Raw genomic sequence first — 18,296 nt, forward strand, 5'->3', positions numbered from 1 at the left:
TTTCTGTCCTGGCTGATGTCCCTGGGACTTCCCAGGGTGTGGGAACCTTTCCTCCCTCCCAGGGGCACAGGTCCTCTTCTGCTTCCCTTTTTTTTTTTCCCTTTCATCCTACCCAGTTATGTGCAGATCTTTCTTGTCCTTTCAGGTGTCTGAGATCTTCTACTAGCGTTCAGTAAGTATTCTGGAGAATTGTTCCATATGTAGTTGTATTTCTGATATATTTGTGGGAGGAGGTGAGTTCCACGTTGTTCTACTCCCCATCTTGATTGGATCCCACTTTTCTGTATTTCTGAATTTTCAACAATGAATATAAAGTTCCTCTATAATCGGAAAACTAATTAAAAACAAAATATGTTGCTACCGTTATTACAAAGAAATAGAATAGTATCCTTTCTATTGTAAATATTACGAATTTGATTATCTTACATATAATCTGATATGTATCCATCCCCCCCCCCCAAAAATATTTCAGGCCCTATGTCTTTCTTGATCTTTGTTAAATGAAATAGAATACTATGGATTCCCACAAATAACTGAACAATCAGGTAATTGCTTGCTATTGGTCTAGATGTTGGTTCTGATAGATGGGAAGCCTTTTGGGTTACTGCACACTCAACCAAGTATTAAATGAGATTTCCAAGAGTTCACTTAAGTTACAAGTTTACATAGTCTAGTCTTCTAATTTTAGTGTTTTTTAACAAATATTTTATCGCAAAAATTATTTTGATGTCTTTACCCCCAAGGTAACATGCAACAGATTTCTTCCTGGATAGGAGTAAATGTGGGAAATACTGCCTAACAGTCAGCCTAGTGCTAGGACTGGCTAAGAAAGTGTAAATTCAATGCCGGAAACACATAGGGAGACAAGGATTTAACAACCCTTTATTGTCTCTCTCAACACACACCTTAGGCAATGGACAGAGCCCTCCAAAGTGACTAGTGGCTGGGTATCAAACAAAAGAGGTAGCCAAGGCTTAAAAACATGTGATGTAACTTGCTATTCCTTGCCATGACCCACCCTCCAAAAAAAAAAAAAAAAAAACCCTAAAACAACCACCTAAAACAAACTATGAAAGACTTGAGGTTCACATAACCTAAACACACAATTCTAGGAAATCATCAGCTCTCAAGAATTACAAGCTTTCCATTGTCTCTTCTGCCTACATCCCCATTCCTTCCTCTGGCCCTAGGCTGTCAGGCAGTTTGCTATTTTTGACCTGATTTCCCTTTCAAGGATGCCTTTAAACCCAGATTTAGTCATGGAACCAAAGCCTGGCCATCTGTGTATTTCAGCCTGTTGACCACAGAAAAAAGTCCATGTGAACCAAGTTGAACCAGAGGCTTAATCAATGGACATTTTTGTGTGAATTACTAGGAAACAGAGAAGCTCTCTTTCCACTGTAATTGTCAGGTATAAGGATAATTTGTGCTTGGAGCTTCTGAGCATCAGTATGGAGAAGAAGGTCCACTAGAGGATAACACCTGCTTACAGGAAAGCAAAGCTGAGAGTTGGAAAGAGGGAGAGGCAGGGAAGGGGGAGGAGTCAAGTCAGGGAGACAGACAGTGCTAATGACATCAGATGTGACATGAGCAGCAGGAAACCTTTAATGGATTAAGCCACTGACGCTTTAGAGTTGTGACAGCAGTTAGCACACCCTGATGAACACACCCCAAAATGTATAAAGTAATATACACCTCCCTTCCCAGTGGTCTTAGAACACTGGATCTTCTACCCATTCTGTGTTTCCACTTTAGATAATAGTTAAGGACACACTTTTTGGAGGAAGTTTAAAATGTTAAATAAAAACTCCAAACTAGTAATTATTATAAAATATAGTTTAATTTCACTCTTCATTATTTACCACAAAATTTTAAAAATACCAACATACAGACAAGAGCAAGTGAAACGGAAAAGAGCTTAAAAATTGTACAAAAGACAAACCTAAACTCAAGACTATGAGCAGTGACACACACACTAAACACTCCCAAATGAGTTCAGAAAGCATATTCTAGGTTGGATGGGTTTTCTTTCTAAAGTCAGCTTTTACTGGACCCACACCTGGAGAGGTCTCTAAACCAAAATTCTTATTTTATGTGGAAGGGATCTTCCCAGACTTCTCTTAAAAAGCATTTCTTACAAAACAGGGGCAGACTTATTCTAGGCACAAAAGTCATAAATGCCTGTCCTAGGCCCCATGGAACTTGGAAAAATTAATCTAATGAAAGCAAAGTCCCACAGGAATGGGAAAGTGACACCTAGTGGCCACGCAGCAGGTTTTCTTTATGGCTTCTGATCATTGTAGACGTCAGGGCTGCTGTGCCCACAATACTATGCTTGGCAAATCTGAATCTCTAATTCCAGAGCCCAACAATGACCTACCTGAGTGGTGGATTCCTCTTTACAGCAGGATCTGAAACTGGACCCACTAAACATGGTCTGATACCTAGAGAGTTGCTATTTTATATACCTGTGTCCTAGACTCTATGTAGATTTGTCAAAGATTATGACGACCAATGAATATAGCCTTTTCCCATTATGACACTGTAATTAGATACTTTTCTTTAATTCCATTTATTTACCAAAAGTCTATTCTGTATCTTCTTGTTTGTCTTTGTGCTTATCAATGGATTTCCAAATTTAGTGACTACCATAGGGTGTCAACATATACCTCAAGTTTTGTTTGATTTCAGGCTAATAAAATGTCTAACATTTTCAAGTTTACTCATTTCAAAAAAGTTTTAAATTTGATACATCGATAGAGGTTCACAGTTATTTGCACTGAATCGAAGATCAATAAATGTCCTTTAAACCATAGCATTTAGAGGTAAATATCATACTTATAACCTTTGGTCTGCTTAAATAATATCCACTTAATAAAATGTTCTAGAGCAGGGCCATAGAATGGAAATATAATGTGTGCTACATGTGTAATTTTAAACGTTCTAGTAGCCACATTAGGACGGTAAGAAAATAAAATTAACTTTAATGTTTAATTTGGTATATCCAAAATATTATTTGAACTGTAATCAATACAAAACTGTTAATGTGATATTTTATATTCCCTTTTTTCATACTAAGCCTTTGAAATCTGGTATGCACTTTACATTCATAGCACATCTCAATATGTATTAGCCATGTTTCAAGTACTCAGTAGCCACATGTGGCCGTGGCTATCATACTAGACAGCATATGTGTAGCATCAGGCTAATGCTCGAGTCCTGTGGGTCAGAATCACAGAATTAGAACTGGAAGTAAATGGAGAGATCAAACCTCTTTTTACAAATAAGGAAACTGAGGTACAGAGAGTTTAAATGACTTGCTTGAGGTCACACAGATAAATTGAGGTTGAGCGGGCTCTCCTGATTCCAGGCATGCCTCCCACTCCACTACATCATTGTAGGTGATTCTTAGAATTAAAAAAAAAATAGAGTATTCTTTTTAGGATGTTTTCATTAAACTTGTAGATATTTTTCACCAAAACGTAAGAAATTAATTGGTAGGAGAAAAAAGTAATATAGTATAAAGCATAAAAATATGTCACTCCCAGTAGCAATCAAATATAAATAGAATGCATTTTGAAGAAAGCACTGAACTTAGAGCTACAGTACCGTACAATGCATCATGGACTGGATCCTGGGTCCAGGGCAAAAGATAAATATCAGGGTGGGCTACTAAAGGATCAAAGCCTTCAATTGGCCTTTCCATCCATAAGTCTATGGGATAACCTCTCCTCTTGCAAAGAGAGCGAATTGTTACTGTACAAGCAGCAATGGCCAGCCTCTAGAAAGTCTGCCTCTCAGATCCCTGCATCATGAAGTTCTGCCCCACCTGCCTTGGAGGTCGTGCAGCCACAGTGACCTATCCTGCTACCACTAGCTTAGGCTGACTCTGCAGGTCTAGCCCGACTTGCAATGGTCCAGATCCCTAAAGTGTCACATTTGAAGGCAGGCCTCTCTGACTTAGAGAACAGATGTGATCCTTCACGCTTCTTCAGACTTAACTGTCATGCTTAGGCCACTACAAACCAATATATCCCCCATCTTGTGAGGGTTTTTTTGGCTTATTCTAAACCTAGATATCTCCCAAGTCCTCAAATGCCAGAACCAGGAATGGTGCTGACCCTCTGACGTTGCTGGAACATTGCATCGGCTCAAGACAATAGGCCAATACATCCTTGCCCACACAGCCACTGCAAATGTCAAACGTGAAGGAACATTTGATTTTGGTTGTTGCCTGTTGCTATGTTTGCCATTAACGTGTCTGAAAATTCTAATCTGTTACTTACAGCTTACGGAAATATGCGAGGTCAAAAGAATGCTTTGTTTTTGTGGGGCTCTGAGGGAAATCTGCTGGAGATGTACAGCACCACATAGAAAAGGAAAACTGGATTTGATCCCTACATCTGAGCCTCAGAGTTTCCCCATTAGTTTCCCAGACTATCATTACTTTCCCTTGTGGGAAACAAAAGAGAATATATGGGAACACACGTAGTAAACTAGAAAGAGCTATTAAAACCATAGGTATTATGGAAGTATGATCTTCAAAAAGATAGCTATACATACAGTATTGTATTTTTGGGTTTTTTTGGGTTTTTTTTTTTTTTTTTGGCCACGCTGCACTGCTTGAGGGATCTTAGCTCCCCGACCAGGGATCAAACCCATGTCCTCTGCAGTGGAAGCGTGGAGTCCTAACCACTGGACTGCCAGGGAAGTCCCTACATACAGTATTTTAAATATCCTTAATTCTTGCCCCTCAATTTGAGCTACCTCTGAATTAATTACTGGTTTAAAAAATGCTCTCGATTTTTAATTGTAGCTAGAAAATTGGTTTTTAAATTCTTTCTCGTTGCCTCATGGTTTTAAAAACACACACATAATTACCTTTGGTTACAGGCAATAGTAACTGTAATTGCCTAATAATTTTAAAAGGCAACAACTGTTCCTAGGTCAGTTAACTAATCATTTAACCAGTGAGACTACTGCTTTCTCAAATGTGTATAAAGAAACTGGTTTATACACATTAAACATTAAAAGACATATGAACTTAATTGTGACATTACACAAGGCGTTGACTCTGCCTGGGCCCGTTTCTTCCTCTAAGACTAATCCTAAAGTTTGCTAAAAACCTTTTCAGCATCAAAACCCTGTTCTATCTGTAATAAGAATCTTGAGTGGTTATATTAAGACTAAATCTTATAGGCAAAGGTTAACCACCACCAAGCTGTAGGGCCCAAGATCTTTCCTTTCCTGTAAGCAAAGCTGAAACTCTCTCAGCTTTTTTTTTTTCTTTTCTGAGTTTTAAATAAGAAATCATCTCACTTAAAATCCATCTCAAAGTGCTCAACTGAGCATAACTATCGTGGCTCTGTGCTTGCCCAAGTCTACAAAGACTGAATACAGTATTCACTGTGATTACCACTACAAATTGCACTGTCCCTTTAAATGTTCAAGTACTCATCATTTTCTTAAAGTGGATAAGCCCTATCCTCAATTAAGGAAATACACAAGGAATGGAAATGTTCCAGATTACACAAACCTTCTATTATAAATCAGTTATAAATGAAGCTCAGATACAAGGAAGATGTCAACACATTGAATTCCCCAAACTCAAAACAACTGCATCAAAAAATAAAAACAAAACCAAAACAAGATACATGTGGTATCCTTGGTTAGAAAGACGTTAGCAAAAATATAGCAACTAGTGGGTTTTAAGCTATGTCAATGACTAAAGCGGTCTATAGAAAATTTTGAGAATTTGAAGGGAAACATCACATTTCCCTATACCCCTGTGAAAGTCAGGAGCAAATCTATAAAAACTGGTCAACCATGAATAGGAATAAAAGATAAAAACAGTATCAGTACAGTACAGAGGAATATATAGTCTTTTGTAAGTGGAATGCTTCAAAACGTTTCTCATGTTGAGTTAAAAATCAAATGCTAGAGTGTCCAGTGGATGTCACTGAAGTCCCCAGGGTCTCCCAGTCCCCCCTCTGCTTCTAAGTAATTCATGAAGGCAGCCATGGCTGTGTCGTCATTGTCACAGAGGGCATCAAAATCCAGCTGGGCACCTTCTCCTATTGAATTAAAATACAGGCTTATGTAAGTACATTTGGAGGTTAAAAAATGAGTTATCATCAAAAATGGCAAAGCAAGGCTAGGATACCATACAATGTATTATTATTATTATTATTTTTTTTTCATACAATGTATTATTGAAGGCAAAGTATACGTCTTAACTTGCAGAAGCCTGATACATTTTTAAATGGGTCGCCTATTTTTATAACAATCTGCTGTCAGATAAATTGAGCTTCACTCATTTGATGCACATAAGTGAGTTAGTCTACGAGCTTTCTAATAGAAGATAAAAGCTAAGAGGTACAGACTCCCAGACAATTGGGAGCTAGGGGTTGGGGTTTATTCATGTGTGTATATAGAGCCTTGAAGGAGAAATTTAACTTTAATCTGCCTTGTGAAAATACTCTGCTTGTTTAACCCCAAAATGAGAAGGCTGAGACAAAAGCATCTTCCCCCAAATTTGAAAGACTCTTATAAAAGTGGGGGCATCCCCAGATTTTTGACTGAAAAAGGAAATGAGGAGGAACCATGGAAATGAGATTTAAATCAGAGATAAGGAAGAGGTTCTAGAAATTCGGGGTTAAAACACAGCTGCAGATTAATTGAAGTTTTCTAGGTATCTTTCAAAGTACAATAGAATTTGAGATGATTACTATGTGGCTCTGTGTGAAGCTGATGTCCAGGTTCCTTCAAGTCCTTTGATTCTCTTTAACATACATTTTCAGGAGATCAGAGTCAGTTATGGGGGCGTATAAAATTGTCATTTCAATTTTCTTCATTTGGACTTTGCATAAACATAGTTAAAATGAATAATTACATCTTAAACATTTTACGATTGGTATCTTTAAAAATTCTTTTTCTTGAGAATGGACATTTTCCCCTAAATACAAGAGCTTTAGTTTTATTGAAATTGTGTGGGTTTTTTTAATAAGCATTTAATACTTAGTTATTATTAATGATACTCCATTTTTTAAAATATTAATTTATTTATTTAGGCTGTGTTGGGTCTTCGTTTCTGTGCGAGGGCTTTCTCTAGTTGCGGCAAGTGGGGGCCACTCTTCATCGCGGTGCGCGGGCCTCTCACTGTCGCAGCCTCTCTTGTTGCGGAGCACAGGCTCCAGACGCGCAGGCTCAGTAGTTGTGGCTCACGGGCCTAGCCACTCCACGGCGTGTGGGATCCTCCCAGACCAGGGCTCGAACCCGTGTCCCCTGCATTGGCAGGCAGATTCTCAACCACTGCGCCACCAGGGAAGCCCTGTGTGTTTTAATAATACCCATAACTGATTCAGTGGATAATCAAATTTTCAATGACAGGTCCATTAAGTAGCGTACACTTAAAAATTAACAGCATGATTACTGTATTTATGATTTTGAATGAAAAACTCTTAGTTATTTTTATTGAAGTATAAAAAATATGTTACAATGTGTTAGTTTCTGGTATACAGCAAAGTGATTTAGTTTTATACATATATGTTTTATATGTATAAAACTGAATCATTATATATAAAATATATATGTATTCTTTTTCAGATTCTTTTCCATTATAGTTCATTACAGTATATTGAATATAGCTCCCTGTGCTATACAGCAGGACCTTGTTGTTTATCTATTATATATATAGTAGTTTGTATCTGCTAATCCCAAACTCCTAATTTATCCCTCCCTGCCTTTTCCCCTTTGGTAACCATACATTTGTTTCCCATGTCTGTGAGTCTATCTCTGTTTTGTAAATAAGTTCATTTGTGTCATTTTTTTTTAGATTCCACATATAAGTGCTATCATATGATATTTGTCTTTCTCTGTCTGACTTACTTTACTCAGTATGATAATCTCTAGGTCCATCCATGTTGCTGCAAACGGCATTATTTCATTCTTTTTTATGGGTGAGTAATATTCCATTGTGTATATAAACCACATCTTCTTTATCCATTCATCTGTCAGTGGACATTTAGGTTGCTTCCATGTCTTGGCTATTGTAAATAGTGCTGCTATGCACATTGGGGTGCAAGTATCTTTCTGAATTAGTCTTCTCCAAATATATGTCCAGGAGTGGGATTGCTGGATCATATGGTAGCTCTATTTTTAGTGTGTTAAGGAACCTCCATACTGTTTGCCATAGTGGCTGCACCAATTTACATTCCCACCAACAGTGTAGGAGGGTTCCCTTTTCTCCCCACCCTCTCCTGCATTTATTACTTGTAGACTTTTTGATGATGACCATTCTGACCGGGGTGAGGTGATACCTCATTGTAGTTTTGGGAAAAATCTTAAAGTTGTTTGCATCTCTAGCAATTTCCTAAGCCTGAAAATAGAGTGATTAAGAAAGAGTTTTTGGAAAACCAAAATGGCAGGCAGTTGCCAAAGAAAACTTACCAAGGAGTGGTTCGTGACTCTGGGGAGTAGCAGCGCTTTGGTTTTGCTTTGTAGCCTGTGGCTCCCCTATTTCAGAAAGACTTAGTGTAGTCAGCTCCTTATCTGACATCTGTAAAGAGAGAATAATAAATAGAAAGTTTCCTATTTGAATGAAATAAAGACCTCTTAGCAGTTTTCAGATGCGGGCATTCTGGCCATGCCACCACTGCCATCAACAACGTGGCAGCTCACACTTCGTATTCTGTGCTAAGTACTCCACAAGCATCATCTCGTTTCAGGTTACACATGTCGTGAGGTCAGGCATCTGAGGCCTAAAGAGTCTAATATCTTGCCCAAAGTGTGGGAGCCATGATTCTAACCCAAGTCTACCTGACTTCAAAGCCCCCGCATTATTCATAACCGTAACTGAATTACATACATAAGGAAAAGTTTTCGATTAAAAATGAAAAGCTATTTCAGTTTTTTAAAAGTGATGATAAAACAGTATCTCATATGAAACTACAACAGGAAATACTGCTTTGGAGTAGGGAATGGATTAAACCAGAGACTTTTACCAAAATGTTATCATACTGTTAAATAGTCACAGGCCAAACAATCTAATGTTCATGTAGCTCATCAAAAGAAGAAATCATTTACCTATATTGTCTTACTTAGTTGATGAACTTTGCCATAGAATGCCTACATAACGTACACTACTTGGAGATTCTTGTGTGTTACAAGGACTTAAATCCCTGTTTCTGGCATATTGTCTGGCACAAAATGGGTACCCAATAAACATTTGCTAAATGTATGAGTAAAGCTGGCAAATACTAGATCAAAAGCCTATATTAATATAAAAAGATATTTTCAAGTTCCCTTTTGTCCCTGGTCAGATTTAATTTCTCTTTTCTCCTATATTCTTATACCACTTAGTTTATATACCTACTTTAGAGCCTTTTGTTGTCTGGGATACATCAGAATTGTATATGGGTCTTCCACATTTTCAGCACTATGTTCAGTCATTTTTGTATATGCAACAATGCACCGCAAATAGCTAGTATTTGTTCAATTGAATTAAATAGTAGGTAGTACTTAATTTGTAGCTTATATTATTTTAACATCTTTCCAGACCCTAAGGAATATATTTAATCTGCGGAATCGAATCTATTAAAATAACAATAGCTACAATTTATTGAGCACACGTTGTGTCCCAGGCACTGTGAAGTTTTTGTTTCTTTGTGTATTAAATCATTTAATTCACACACCACTCCAAGAGACTGGTGCTATTATTAATCCCTTTTTTACAAATGAGGAAGTTGAGGTGCACAGTTTAAATAACATGCAGGAGGTTACCCAGTAGTAAGTGTCTGAATCACAACTTGGACCCAGATAGTATGGTCCCAAGCGACTTCACTCTTAACCACTATTCTACATTGCCTCTTAAAAACTCTGAGCTAAGTAGAAAGGGTTCATTCTTTACAGGATGGCCTCTTTTCTCAAAAGAAATAATCAACAAGGAGCAATGTTATTGTTCATTTATTTCACGAATATTATCACTTACAATGGTACTTACATTCCTGCAGTTTATAGTGTGAGTATCTTTCAATAAATCTGTTGGACTTGAATCATCAAGGGATGAAGAAGACTGTAACCTTCAAAAAGTGACACATAAAACATTTTATGTGTCTATTTATATATATTTTAGAAAATTTTCTCCTTTGAATACATAATCTACTGATAAAAATACAGGGAGGAACATAACACTGAATATCACGACAGTTTTCATAATCAGACTGACTCGTTCAGTGCCAGACTTATTTTTGACTATGGAGTGCTGAAAACACTATAGTAAATAGAAACAAACTCTGAGGTGAAAGCTCTTAAGTAAATCATGTTACCTGTCTTAATACAGCACGTGGCAAAGTAATGGAATAACAACATGGTTCAAAATAGGCATTCAGTTCCTTATCAGGATACTGAAAAGCAGAACTAAGAATAAAGAAAGATTTCCTAACATCCTGCAACCTTTTTTTTAAAGGGGAAAATGCGTCATATTTTTACTATAATAGGTCATCCCCAGGTCCAAAATCAATGAAACACATAAAGACAAAAACATAATCATATGCTTTGATCATAAACCTCTTCAAGACTTAATATGTAAAACTGACAGTGTCATACAATACATTACTAAATGCTCAATTATGTGAAACATAATGGCATAAACATAACTTTATGTCCTTTTGTATTCCCAAGAAGGCAACTGACAAGAAAGTATAGAGGGAGAAATTAAAACAGAAGAATGAAATGAATTAGGTAGGAAACACAGATGAAAAGATCAGTGACATGTCTTAGAGATTTTTCACAATGTAATGTATATAGCTTGGCTGGCTTCCCATCTGTGGTTCATGGTTTAAAATCACCATCTGCTCAATTAGCCTTTGTTTGAAGATGAAAACTATCTGCTCCCACATGCACGTCACTACCAGATTAATCTTCTGAAATATGGCTTTCTTCGTATTAGTCACTGGGCAGAAACTTGCTATTTAAGTCCCTCCACTACTTGACTTCACCTTAGTTAAAAGTCCCTTTAACCAAGTTAAAACTCAGTTGCTCAGCAACCTGATTCTTCTCTCAGTGAATCTCCTTGATGTTTGCTGAAACCACCATGCTTTCTCCCGCTCACCTCCATACATTGGCTGAGGTGCCTCTATATATAAATGCTCTCCCCACTGTGTCCTGCAGCTGCACCCAGCTAGCAACTTTGGCTCAATTTCCATTTTCCTTACGAAGCCCTTCCAGCATATACAAGGGTGCCAACACCATTCAGTTGGGGAAGGGACAGTCTTTTCAGTAAATGCGTGAGAAAACTGAATATCCACATGCAAAGGAAGTTGGATTCTAACCCTACTCAGGGTAATGTTTTGGTCGAACTTTGTCCTACTTAGTACAAGTATTTACAATTCACTCCAGAAATATAGTTTAAGCTTTTATTATGGAAAACTTAGATATAAAAATAGACAATATAATGAAATCTCATATACCCACCAAACAGCTTCAATAATTATTCTTTCCTAATCTTGTTAAATGTATTTAACCTGAACTCATACTTCCCCTCTCCTCCCAGACATTTCACCATTTAATCTGTAAATACTTCTCACTGCAGAAATACTGATTTAATTGATTATGGGGTGCTGTCCATGATATAACTGTTCTCTGTGGGTATTACACATATCTCTTAAAAAAAATTGAATTCCAAAACATTGCCTTTCTAAAATCCAGAAAAATTCTGAGTTCAAAACCTATCTGGTCTAAAGGGTTTTAGATGAGCAATTATGGGCCTGTATATACACACATTCACATATATCCACACATATCTTTCTTTTTTCTTATACAAGTGAGTTATTATGCATGCTATTTTTTTGTTCTATTCCTGTGCTTTTTTCTATTAAACAGATAAAGCTCTTGCCATATTAGCATAAATAGAGCTACCTAATATTTAACTGTTGCAGAGTATGCCATTGTATGGATATACCATAATAAGTTATGGTTATGGTAAAGATTTAAATATTTAAATCACTACTTAAACAGTGTAGCAAGAAACAGTCTTGTTCATGGGTCTCTGTGCAGTTGTGTAAGAATATTTGTTCCTGGGGTAGAGTTGCTGAGTCTAAGATCATATACACTTATATTTTTGATGGGTATAGTCAAATTGTGCTTCAAAGAGCTTGCACTAGTTTATATTACCATGGACAGTTTAAGAGGGACTGTTTCCTCAGACTCTCACTAGTATTACCAAACTTTCAAATCTTTGACAACCTCCTAAATGAAAAAAGGTATGTCATTATTGTTTAATTTTGTATATATATAATTTTAACTGTGAGTGGGGTTGAGCAATTTTCAAAGTTTCTTGGCCATTTGCACTTTTATTTTCTATTTATGTCCACTCTCTAAATTTTTTGTCATTGAGTTATTTAAATAACTCCTTTAATAACTTTATTCTTTATTCTACACAAAAAGTTTAATATATATAAAATTATACAAAGTTTAATATAAAATTTAATAACTTTATTCTTTATACTATAAATCTCTCATGTATTATGAGTGCATTTTATCATATGAAGTACATTTTCTGTGTATAATTTGTCTTTTAACCTTGCTAATTATAATGGTTATAGTTATGTTTAAGTTTTGAGTTTTTATACAATTAAATTTATCCATTTTTTTCTTAATGAATTCTGGATTCTGTGTGATGTTTAGAAAGGACTTTCCAAACTACGTTGCTACTGTAAAGGTGATCTTCTCTTCCATTATATTATTGAACTGGTTATTGTTTGCATATAGGAAACCTATTGATTTTTTAATATTGGTTTTGTAAATATGATGATAATTTTACTGTGAAAGTATTTGCAGCAATAAAACATTACCTTTGTAAGTCCAGAAGTTCACTTGCAATATCTGTTCCAATACTACCAGCACCAAGTACCGTTCCCGTAGACATTCCAGGCACACTAATGCAAGACTGTCTAGAGGATCCTAAATAATAACAGAAGGAAAGATTCAATGGAGGGCTTTAAAAAATATAAAACTTTGGTCAATATCTTTCTTTCAATTCAAATATATTTCCTATTTCCCTCTTTAAAAGTAATAAACCAGCTGTATCCTAAAATGTTAGAAATATTCATGCTTACATTACAAACATAACTCATGATGGTTTAAGATGCTTATGCAGAGTGATGTGAGTCAAATATGTGGAAAGTCATTGAGGGTTCAATCATGACCTGTAACCTTTGAGTACATACAGTTCCTTCCCACTTTAACCTCCACACTAAAGCCACAGCAATACCAGTTTTTTTCTTTTATTGAAGTATAGTTGATTTATAATATTGTTAGTTTCATGTGTACAGCAAAATGATTCAGTTATATATATGTATGTATATATATTCTTTTTCAGATTCTCTTCCATTATAGCTTATTACAAGATATTGAATATAGTTCCCTGTGCTATATGGGAAATCCTTGTTGTTTATTTTATACATAGTAGTGTATATCTGTTAATCCCATATTCCTAATTTATCCCTCTCTCCCCCGTTTCCCCTTTGGTAACCGTAAGTCTGTTTTCTATGTCTGTGAGTCTGTTTCTGTTTTGTAAATAAGTTCATTTGTAATACTTTTTCAGATTCCACATGTAAGTGATATCACACAATATTTGCCTTTCTCTGAAGTGACTTACTTAGTATAATCATCTCTATGTCTATCCATGTTTCTGCAAATTGCAATATTTCATTCTTTTTTATGGCTGAATACTTTATTTTAAATATTTCCTAATATTTTAATTTTTCTTTACACAAATAATATATTAAAATATTCCTGTGGTAAAGAACTAAGATAGGGCTTCCCTGGTGGCGCAGTGGTTGAGAGTCTGCCTGCCAATGCAGGGGACACGGGTTCGAGCCCTGGTCTGGGAGGATCCCACATGCCGCAGAGCAACTGGGCCCGTGAGCCACAATTACTGAGCCTGCGCGTCTGGAGCCTGTGCTCCGCAACAAGAGAGGCCGCGAAAATGAGAGGCCCCGTGCACCGCCATGAAGAGTGGCCCCCGCTTGCCACAACTAGAGAAAGCCCTCGCACAGAAACGAAGACCCAGCACAGCCATAAATAAATAAATAAATAAATTAAAAAATGGTCCACATCAAAAAAATCTTTAAAAAAAAAAAAAAAAAGAACTAAGATAACTCCCCCTTAGTGCTTTTCATTAATTTGACCAACAGATATTTGAGTACCTTAATATTATAAGGAACTATGCCAGCTGCTGGGGATGATAATGAGTAAAACACCATTCCCACTCTTGAAGAACTCACAGGCTAGCGGTGAGCCAGTTGAGTGAAGGAATAATTGCAATACAATGTAAGATTATAACAGAAGTGTGACCAAAGTACTGTGGGAATTCTGAGAAGGATAACTCAACCCACTGAAATCTTTCTGATTTCACCTTGAAATTTTTCCCTCTCCAAGACAGAAGAAGATGGTAACTTAATAATAACAGTCTTAGTAATAAGTCCATCACCTAAAACTAAGCTTACCTTCTGATGATTGAGAGCTGCAAGGAAGCAATGATGTTTCTCCAGTATCACTATGTCCCCTAGAATTAAGAAACACCATAGGTGATTTTTTTTTTAAGGTGAAGGAAAATGTTAAAGCAACTACATTAAGCTCTGTGTATTTGAATTATCAGTTCTTGACCTATTTGTGTTTTATATACATATTGTTAATGTCACCACCAGAGACGGAGGTATTGATGTGCTAAGTACCAGGGCTTTTGCCAGATGCCATATTACCCTGTAATGTACATGTTTCCAAAGATACAAACTCTCAACTCATATTCTAATGATAAGGAGACAAGAATTATTGGGATGAATAATAGAATTATTGGGATGGGTAATTAGTACCAGCTGGAGGTACTAAGAATTGGGGGGCTCTTTTTTTAAACTAAATATTGTACATAAGGAAATAGAATTGGTTTGATAAAACCTTATAGCAATTTTAAAGAGAAACATAGAAAAATAATACTTAGAACAAGGCCATGCTAGCATATTGAGCAAATCAGGAAAAGCTGGCTCTTCCTTCAGGCTGACACAGCCATAGACCAGGGCTTGGAAGGCAGTGAACGGGCTGGATTTCTGCTTATCCCTCAGCCAAGTACTCCTACACAAGCATATGCGCTCCCAAGGCTCAGAAGATGGACATGCAAAAATGATGTGGAGGGCAAAACAGTTTCTTACCATTTTAAACAGTTTAAAGCCACATCCACATAGTTTTTTGGAAGGACAAAGCAAGGCCATGAAGGGTACGAAACAAGTGCCTGAATAAATGCATTTACTGTCACATTTTATACTAAGCCAAAAGGAATTTTTTATAAAAGAGCAAACTTGTAGCTTAATTCTGATAACTAATGCCAATGAACAGTGAATGAATTACGCAAAATATATACTCAAGTTCCAAAGCCAGAGGATCACACAGGGTTTTTTTTTAAATTGAAGTATAGTTGATTTACAATGATTCAGGGGTACAGCAAAGTGATTAATATACATATACATATATATATACACACATATTCTTTTTCAGTTTCTTTTCCACTATAGGTTATTACAAGATATTGAATATAGTTCTCTGTGCTATATAGTAGGTCCTTGTTGCTTATCTATTTTATATATAATACTGTGTATCTGTTAAGCCCCAATTCTCGATTTATACCCCCCTTCCTCTTTGGCAACCATAAGTTTGTTTTCTATGTGAGCCTATTTCTGTTGTGTAAATAAATTCACTTGTATCATTCTTTAGATTCTACATATAAGTGATATCATATGATATTTGTCTTTCTCTGTCTGACTTAGTAGGATAATCTCTAGGTCCATCTATGTTGCTGCAAATGGCATTATACTCAAGTTATAAAGCCAGAGAATCAAACAGTTTTAATCATTTAGCAAGATGAAAAGAGGGAAGCAAAGATACTCATTTGAAATCAGTATAAAGGTCTTAACAACATAAAAAATTACTTACAAAACTAAAGTGTTGACAGACACAATATATTCCAGTTCTTTGGTCCAAGGATTTGTGAAACTAAACCACTGGCTTTTTAAAGTTACGAAAGAGCCATCTTTTGCTCTGAATTTGTATGAATCTGTAAATATTTTCTCTTTACTCTGCAGAACTTAACAAGAAAAGATAATAATCAGCATAACAGTCTACCACTATATAAATCAATCCCTTAAGGATTAATTCAAGGTTCAGATTTCACAGGAATGAAAAATTAAGAGTTGAAGTTGTAATTAAAAAGTACCAAAAGACGATCCCACTCAATGCATACCTGCTTTGTGCTTGTCAGTCAAATTACTATGGTCATCTTGATGAAAATATTCATAACAAGAAGTTCCCAAAAGTTCCTGAGGCAGATATCCTAAAATTGCTGTTGCCCTGGTTTTAAAATTAAAAATAAAGTTCAGAATTGGTGACTGTATCCCCTTCCAGAATACTGTTGGTCCATACGTGGTCAGGATAGTAGAGAAGTAGACCGCGGGGATGAGTAACCCATTTGCTTCACTGGGCTCCTTTGGCTGCCCTAGACCCAGATTAGAGCTGCAAAGCAGAATGGACACCCAGGCACCAGGCTACTCCAGAGGGCACCTACCCAATCCAGGGTATGCTATTCCTACCATTCACCAATAAAATTGTGGCCATAGACCATGCCCAGTTTCTGCACCACTGGCTAAGAAATATTTCAAGTTTACAATTTGGCTTGAACCAATGTACTGATATATCCATATCCTTATTTCATTTAAACTTTATTTCCTGTTCTAAAGCCTTAAAAAAAATTCCAGCCATGCTACGAAGCCACATCTTTAATAGCCTTAAATATCTCGTTGAACTCTAGTCATTATGGCAGATAAATGTTTACCTTTGATCAACATAGACAAATTGTCCATTCACTGCAAAACGGGTAATAAATTCAGTTGGTCTCACTTTAATCTCTCCACTGTTCTGTGGGACAATATATGGATGTAATCTTCCAATGGCAACAAGGCAGGTAAAATTACTACTGTCTTTCTGATTGTCCGTTTCTTCTTCCATTCCAACAATATTTGGAGGCCAGTTTCTCAAGTAACCAGTGCAGTGGATAGTACAGAATTTTCTATGATCTAATTCAAAGGTTTAAAAAAAAAAAAAAGCATTTGTCAACTATATCACAATAAAACTAAAAAAAAAGATAAAAATTTAAAAAGCATTTGAACCATTATGAATTCTTAAATTTGTTACACTGACATTTATAATAGTTAGAATTGTGCTATGAAATAGTCTTTAAATATGCTAAATATGAAAAGGGAATAGGATTGCATTAAAAAGAAATCATCAGTCATGTTTACTTAACAACTTCATTCCTAATGGGTTATTTTTCTCAAGAACTAAACTATACGTACTACATCAAAATGATTGCTTTAATTTCGGTTTAAATAGGTCTATAGTTATTTCGTTATTTCCAAGTTAATTTTTTAAATTACAGTACTTTATGTGTTAGAAAAAGTTAAACTTCATGCTCCCTTGCTCTCAGCTACAGAAGTATTGATTTCAGCTTATTTAAATTTTGGTATATTATAATTTATATTCATAAATTTAAAGGATACATGGATATATTCATAAATTTCTTATGGAAGCACTTATAATGGCTAATAGATACATATGATTATAATAGATTATAGAGACATTTCAGAGAACATTTAGAGAAATTTATAATAAAATGTATAAAACTAAAATCTGACTCAAATTTCACTTTTCAAAAAAATCTTAAGCAATTAACTCATAAGAAAAAGCTCATCAAACAGATCCAACCAGAAAAATAAAAAATTGAAAATAATCCATATATTCAAATAACAGGAAATGCTTAAGAAGACAATGACAGTATAAAAGATAGGCAGTATACAGATTATGGCAATCTACAAAAAAGTAACTTAAAGGTTAAAAAGGGGGTGGGAAAGCTGATAAAAATTACTTCAAACAGTTGCTTGTGATAAGATTTAGAAAAGACCAGAACAGTCATTGTTTTAAGTCGGCACCTTTTGCTAAGACTGTTACTACAAATCTTTAAAAAAAAACATTTTTTTTTAATGGAAGATGGTATGGGCTGTTTTATAAGATAGCAACTAATAGTAATAGCAAAGGTGTAAAGAACACTTTATGTGCCATGCTCTGTTTTAAGTTTGCTAAATGAATAATTCATTTATTCTTCTTAGTAGTCCTATGAGAGGTTCTAATATCATCCCCATTATCTCAGGAAACTGAGAGTTACTGCCAGGGTCACAGCAGGGAAGGGTGGAGCT

At 35.8% G+C, this 18,296-nt stretch overlaps 1 protein-coding gene across 10 annotated transcripts in view; it reads right to left on the reverse strand.

Moving 5' to 3' along the window:
• Positions 1–1,821: 1,821 nt before the first annotated feature.
• BMAL2 (basic helix-loop-helix ARNT like 2) overlaps positions 1,822–18,296 on the reverse strand; it is a 102,303-nt gene continuing 85,828 nt past the window's right edge. For 8 of the 10 annotated variants that reach the window (XM_057556447.1, XM_057556441.1, XM_057556445.1 and 5 more), the window contains 8 exons: positions 16,880–17,120; positions 16,292–16,398; positions 15,985–16,135; positions 14,508–14,566; positions 12,852–12,960; positions 10,001–10,079; positions 8,449–8,557; positions 1,822–6,074 (listed from right to left, as the gene is read on the reverse strand). In XM_057556447.1, the coding sequence (XP_057412430.1) occupies positions 5,938–6,074; positions 8,449–8,557; positions 10,001–10,079; positions 12,852–12,960; positions 14,508–14,566; positions 15,985–16,135; positions 16,292–16,398; positions 16,880–17,120 (992 nt within the window). In that variant the 3' untranslated portion in view covers positions 1,822–5,937. Of the gene's footprint in view, positions 6,075–6,097; positions 7,331–8,448; positions 8,558–10,000; positions 10,080–12,851; positions 12,961–14,507; positions 14,567–15,984; positions 16,136–16,291; positions 16,399–16,879; positions 17,121–18,296 lie in introns of those variants that run through there. The other 2 variants (XM_057556446.1, XR_009009703.1) reach the window with 2 other exon arrangements.

The sequence above is a fragment of the Balaenoptera acutorostrata genome, chromosome 11 (assembly GCF_949987535.1).
Source record: "Balaenoptera acutorostrata chromosome 11, mBalAcu1.1, whole genome shotgun sequence".
Classification (NCBI taxonomy): Eukaryota; Metazoa; Chordata; class Mammalia; order Artiodactyla; family Balaenopteridae; genus Balaenoptera; species Balaenoptera acutorostrata.